The 6,725-nt window shown below is 36.7% G+C and overlaps 1 protein-coding gene across 1 annotated transcript; it reads right to left on the minus strand.

The window, feature by feature from the left end:
* On the minus strand, window positions 1,303–4,123 carry LOC18790827 (tetraspanin-8). The gene is made up of 2 exons (XM_007223144.2): window positions 3,289–4,123; window positions 1,303–1,818 (listed from the first exon to the last, which is right to left on the minus strand). The coding sequence occupies exons 1-2, from the start codon at window positions 3,790–3,792 to the stop codon at window positions 1,519–1,521; spliced, it is 804 nt and encodes a 267-aa protein (XP_007223206.1). The 5' UTR covers window positions 3,793–4,123; the 3' UTR covers window positions 1,303–1,518.

Raw genomic sequence — 6,725 nt, forward strand, 5'->3', positions numbered from 1 at the left:
TCGGGCAATTGCTGATATTAACATCACCCACCAGTAGTTACGTCGACATTAGGACCAATTTTGGTATGCCTAAACTATGAGGAAAACTTAACTATCACTGGTCTAAACAATATGTATTTATCCCTATACGATGTAATGTATCATGTATATGCCTTTGTTGCGAGTCACCGGATGGTAATACGAGATGCTTATTTAGAATGGAAGAAGTCATGAATCGAGTAAGTCGGTAAAAAATATAAAATTAACTATTCTATTTAGGCCCCGTTTGGGATTTCTTTTTTTTACTAAAAATCTGATTCACCAAATCAATCTAATTAATAATTTTTCAAGTATTAAATTACGACTTTTAATATAGAACCCCATAAATTTTTTATTCTTTATATTTTTTATTCTTAAGTTTTTTATTTTTCTAATTTATTTCAGCGGATAAAAATAAAGTCCAGCTGTAATAAAGAATAATTCATTTAAAAAAATTACACATGGCATATTTTGAGTGGGAGTATCACTAACTGACGTGGTAGTACGGTATCACTCTATAATTTCTCCCGTCCATGTGTTGATAAAAAGTAGGAATTGGAGTAATCCTCTTTGAACTTAACCTTCCGAACTAAAAAAGTTAGCTTATTTTGGCACTCAAAGTCATTAATACAACCAATTTAACGATTGCCGTTAATTTTTTCAAAATTTATCCATTTTTTTTTGTTGATAATAGAAGTAAGTTTGTAATTTTAAGTAAAATAAAATTCAAATACATTAAATCAAAAGATAAAATAATAAGTACAATCATCAATGGAAATCCTTTGTAATAAGGGCAAGCTGAGTCAACCGGATATAATTTAATGAAAAAGGACATTGACTTGTAGACCAAATGTCTAAAGTTTGAACCCTGATGACCAAATGTCTAAAGTTTGAACCCTGATGTCATCTAAGTTGTGTGCAAAGAGACCCCCCTGATGGCATCCTTATTATGACATCATCATCTAGGTGAACATGTCATACAGCCAGAACACAGGTGCCATACGTCAGGCAAGTGAACAACATGTCATATAACTTTTTCCCGTGAGTGCAAGAGGGTAGACTGCGTAAATGAAATATGGCAAGGACACTGCTACCAAAAAAAATATATATATGGCAAGGACACCGAACAATCGGTAAGAGCCTTATGACTCCCCAAACCATCATCAATGGATGCATCAAAGAAAATGGACTGAAAATAACTGTTTCGGATTTTTGTAGCCGTCTCTAGCAAGCTAGCATCAAAAACCAAACACATCTTTTAGCAAATGCATGCACACACACAAATAAAGTCAAAGATAACTTCCCAAAACAATGTCACAGCACAAGCAGGTAAAAAGGAGAAAAGACTAGCAGCTGAAAAAATATAATAACCTAAACCAAACGTGATGAAATACTTTACAAGAAATTAATAAACATAAGTAAGTTAATAAGACATAGGTTTCACTACTAAGAGCAAGCTGCTATTTACTCTCTACATTACATGCCAATATCTGATATTGCTTAATGCTTCCAATATTCATTGTCCCTCCTGGTGTTCCTGAATGCGCAGCATCCAACAGAGTACACAACAATGAGGAAGATCAAGAATACAATGTTGACGACAGCCGTCTTCTTCCAGTTACTTTTTATGTTGTCCAGCAGTCCAGCCTTGCATGACTGGCAGTTGAAGCACAGAACCCTTGCATCATTCGCCCATGTGTTGCAGTCGGGGTTGGAAGAGCTGGTGTTACCGTTGTTGTTCCAGTTAGTCGGGCTCACATAGGTAAATCCACAATCATCTGATGGCTTACAGCAACCGGCCTGGAGAACAGTAAACACGTTAGAAGACTTGTTCAATCCGAGAAGATGGCAAACAAAATAAAGTGAAAATATAAGACATTGTCTTAAACTCAAGGCAATCTAAACTGCCAGCACGGGCACCAACACAGACACTTAAATTCTATTCTTTTCAAGATATGCAAAGCTAAAAAGATACAAAACTGAAACAAATTTCGAGAGTAATTTCTCCCAGGGAAATTTGAAAACGTCCTTGTCCAAACGTAGCGTATAAGAACATCATTACAATCACCAAATGGAAACTAGAATACCAAAATGCCCCTCCTTATTATGGGATATTAGAATATTGAAAAGGAAAGGTCCAAATTTCTTCGCATGTCAACATGTGGAGGGAGGCGGGTAGGTAGGCCATCCTTTTAGCGCAATTTGTTTCGAAAAGTGATTATTCTTTTCTTTGAGGACCAACAATAAGCAATTTCAAAAAAAGCAGGATACTCATGGGTCATGAAGAATAAGAACAGATACCAAGTAATGAAATGATATCATTAGTCCTCGGAATACCAAGTCAATGCATAGCATCACGAATTAAAGCTGGCACTTTAACATACACAATTATACAACAAAGAGGGGATATTCACGTTCCCCAAATGTCTACAATACAAAGAGCAATCCCCTACCACAAAATGGCTACTAAAAAATAGTCTTTAAGTTGGGAATTGGTTTGTCTAAAGAATCAATTGTGCACAGTAATTAGTACAAACACTTTTAAAAGTATAATAATTTTTTAATTAAATAATAAATCTACTAGTTTAGCCTCTGTAAATATAATAGACTTCATTTCAAAAAGGGGAACTTGCAAAGCATACAAAAGTTGCAGATTCAATCATCCAAATGGAGGACGAACCAGAAAAGAATACAGCCTTTTTATCCTTTAGTTGAAAGCTTGTAAAGATGGCCTTGTAACAAAACTAATTATCTTTAAATTACTACTTTCAATGAGAATAAAGTGCAAAAATAAAAAGCCAAACAAACAACCAGACAACTATCCAAAATTCGAATTGGAAAGTGAAAAAGTCAGAACTCCAACACCAACAGGGCAAAAAAAAAGAATGTAATCCAAACAAGTTGAAACCAAATTTGAACCCAAATCAATTTAATGTAATATCATCATGCCCAGATCATTTCCTAACAACCCCATAATTCAGATCTCAAAGGAGGCATACGCAGGAGCAAATATTAGCAAAACCCAAATCAAACCAGACAAATTAGCCATGACCCACATTCAGAATCGACATTCCAACTTAAAATCAAACACATCCAAGACTGAAAACAAAACAGGCATGAAAAGTTTACAAACCCAAATTCAGAGACTAAGAACTAAGCCCAGAAATTGAACCAAAATTCCAGATCTCGACCAAGCACAAACCAAAGCTCAAGACGTACCCAAAGCCAAATTGAAAAAAAATTAACAAAACCCATGAATGTTGTTCATACCTGAAGCGCAGACAAGTTCTCCTTATACAACTCCGAGATGGTATCGTTGACATACTTGTCCTGAAACGTAGAGCAGACCTTGCTATCAATAAGGCAACTCTTGATCTTATTCCAGTTCTTGGTGCTGCTGACCCTCTTCTGCAGCCAGTTAGAATAGTCCCCAAGCCTGTACTCCTTGTACCCTTTATCGGAAAGCACTTTGCCGGCGCCTTTGTTGGTGACGGCGAAGGCGAAGATGGTGAAAGCGAAGAGGACGACGATGAGGAGGAACATGACGAGGAGGTAGACCCAGAGGAGCCACGAGACTCTGCAGCAGGCGCCGATGAGGCCGGCGAGCGAGACCAGCATGAGGAAAACGCCGAGAATGATGACGGGCTTGTCCAGAAACTTCTCGCACTCGGTGCTGCCTTGCTTGCTCAGCCACACTCCGGCTACGACGATCGGGATTGAGAGGAGGAAGGTGATGAAGTTGAGAAGCCCGACGAGGTTGTTGCTGATCTTCATTGTGAAGGGAGGCTAAAATCACAAAACCCAATTCACAAAAATCGAACTTGAGAGAGATGAAGAAGGGCAAAGGAGAACGAGGAATTGTTGTTGTGAGGATTGAGAAGGAGAAGGGGGACGGTGTGGTGTTTTATATCGTGGGTTTTACGGAAGCGTATCGGAGATTAAACCGTGTGCGCGTGGATATCCAATACGGAGCTCTTTTTCTTTTCTGATTCGGAATAAATTTTCGTATTTTGTCAAGGTAAATTTCACTCGGACTCACACCGTCAAATCCCACACGAAATTGATCGCAGTTAGATACTCTTCCTTCCCAGTGCCCACATCCAACACTTCAAATTAAAATATTTTTATTTATTTATTTTGATCCAATATTTTAGCCAATACTCTAAATAAAGCCCACTTTTTTTCATTATTTAACTTTGGATTAACTACATAAAATCTTCAAAATTTGGGAGGTCATTTCAAATTAGAACATGAACTTGTAAGGTCCTACAAATTGGTACATGAACTTACGAAAACTATACAAATGCGGCCTTACGTTACCCAAAATATTCGTACGTTTGTTAAATGTTGATGTGTAAAACAAGTGTCCTTTTCTTTTGTGTTTATGCATAGTCCACATGGACCAAAATAATAATCAAAATTGTTTTTCTTTAAAATAATTTAAATTAAATATATAAAATGATAAAATAACATAAAATTGAAAAAAAAATGTTAATTTATACAAAAAAAAGCCTACCCATCCCCTCACTGCATTTTCATCTTCCAAACATCTATATTTAGGCCCCGTTTGGTTCACGGAATGGATTTGAGGGGAAATCATTTCCCATGTCATTTACCAAGGAATAAGAATGAAAGATTCATTTTCCACGTTTGGTAATGTCGGGAAAGTAACTGAGAGATTTCACTTTGTTTCCTTTCCCATGTTTGTTTTGAGTACGAATGGAAAACAAAGTTTGTATAATTTTTCAATTATACCCATATTAAATTAAATAAAAAAAGAATGCATTTAATGATACGTTGTAATTATAAATTGGTCATAGGAACAAAATAGTCATGAAAATTGTGCATTGAATGTTGGCTAGTTTTCCCAAACTTTCCAACGAGGAGGGAAAACAAAACCCAAGTTAAGAGGAGGGCTTCACTTTCCCCCCTACTTTCTCATGTGTCAGGCAACCATTTCCCATGCCTGGACTTACCAAACATGGGAAAGCAATTGAATTTCCATTCCCAAGCCTCATTTTCCATGAACCAAACAGGGAGCTCCTCATTCCCACCAGAAAAACTTGTGTGGAACGGAGATAACCATGTTTTGCTTTCCCCAACTAAGCACAAACTGCCACATGAAATAGTTATCACGCTTTTCACACAAGTGTTTCTCCCTTATGCTCTTGTATCATGCTCGAATTAGATTTGTCTATCTCTCGTATGATGAAGCTTGGTCAAACCACCCCCGCCTCCAAAGTCAAGGGCTTGGAGTTTTGGGGCTTGTCGAATATGTGTTGTACATATGACAATGAGAGAGAGAGGAAAGGGAAGGAGATGTAGATGAAGTTGGTGCCAACAATATTGCAAGTGATTTAAACATGATATTGATGGTAGTGTGGTTGGGTTTACGGAGGAGGATGGGCTAGGTTTTGGGTTGGGCAATTTTGATAAGTTTTTGGGGAAGAGAGATAGATGAGTTGCCTGTGAGATGTGGTTCAAGATAGGGGTTAGGGAGGTTGGGATAAGGGTGGGGTTGGTGATTGTTGGGGATGGTGGGGATAGGTAGGGATTAATGGTAGTGGCCTATTTTAGAAATGGTCCTACGAGACGGTGGATTGAATCTTGGTTGTGCCTCTCTCATAAAGTACTTAAACTCTAACCCTTAAACAAATTTAAAAAACAACTCTTCAATTATTATCATCTTTGCACAAGCAGTTCTCTCCTTGCTAAATGCATGTGTAACTAGGCCTCCTTTGTTCTCAAATGAAATAACTTTTTTTTTTGTTATCCTCTTTCAATGGAGAACCCCTTTGCATTGGACCTTCAAATGTTTCATTAAAGTAAATGTGCATTAGACCTACATCACTACCCGGTCGAATTGGTTCTTTGGTCAAATGCTTCCAAACATCATATGGTTTCCTAACAGGTTGTCTTTTAGAAGGAAGTGGATGGACATTAGTTGATCCCCCTTGTACTATTTTTGTTTGTGCATTATTAGGAGAAGTCTCACTTGGGGTGAGAGGTGTGTTAATGGTAGATGCGAACTACCTCCCACACTAGACATTTTGAAGCCTACAACAAAACTGACCTAAAATACCTCCCACCTAATCCACAACCAAGGTCTAAAATATTGAGAGTTTCGGAAATATCAGGGTCTAAAAACATAGAAATATCGATGGATATATCGGAAATTATCGATATCAGTAAAAATTAAATAAAAACCATAGAAATTGTAAGAAAAACTTGAAAATTTTGATTGAAACTTTAGAGGATGTTTATTTAGTCAATTATCTATTATTTTATCCCAAAAAATTGGAATGAAACGCATTGCATAGTGGGTTTGACTGATTTAAGTTAATTATATAGCGAGCTAACAAACATTGTGAGTGTATAATATATAGTAATTAATGAAAGAAGATTAAACACACCATAATCATTTACGTATAATGATTACTACAATTTTTTACACTTTATAAATTGCATGGTAAGATAAATGAGTGATTTAGTACCACATAGAGTTCCTATGAGATTCAAAATTTTCATTGTCTTCATTCTATGTATAGAGTACGTGTACTTTGAAAAGTAGTCATCAAATGATAAATCCCCAAAATAGTTTTGTATTTAATTGTTAACATGCCACCCAAAATAAATTGGGTCTCGAATTCTTTCCATAAGCAGTGTGGTGGATAAGGCTTTGGAGGAAGAATAGAAGTGGCAGGGGG

The sequence above is a fragment of the Prunus persica genome, chromosome G1, assembly GCF_000346465.2.
Source record: "Prunus persica cultivar Lovell chromosome G1, Prunus_persica_NCBIv2, whole genome shotgun sequence".
Taxonomy (NCBI): domain Eukaryota; kingdom Viridiplantae; phylum Streptophyta; class Magnoliopsida; order Rosales; family Rosaceae; genus Prunus; species Prunus persica.

What these genes read in the sequence shown, in the direction of transcription:
- LOC18790827 (XM_007223144.2), bottom strand. Translation starts at nt 3,792, where the DNA reads ATGAAGATCAGCAACAACCTCGTCGGGCTTCTCAACTTCATCACCTTC. An exon ending in AGAACTTGTCTGCGCTTCAG is followed by an intron (nt 1,819 to 3,288) that starts GTATGAACAACA and finishes ACTGTTCTCCAG; the next exon opens with GCCGGTTGCTGTAAGCCATC.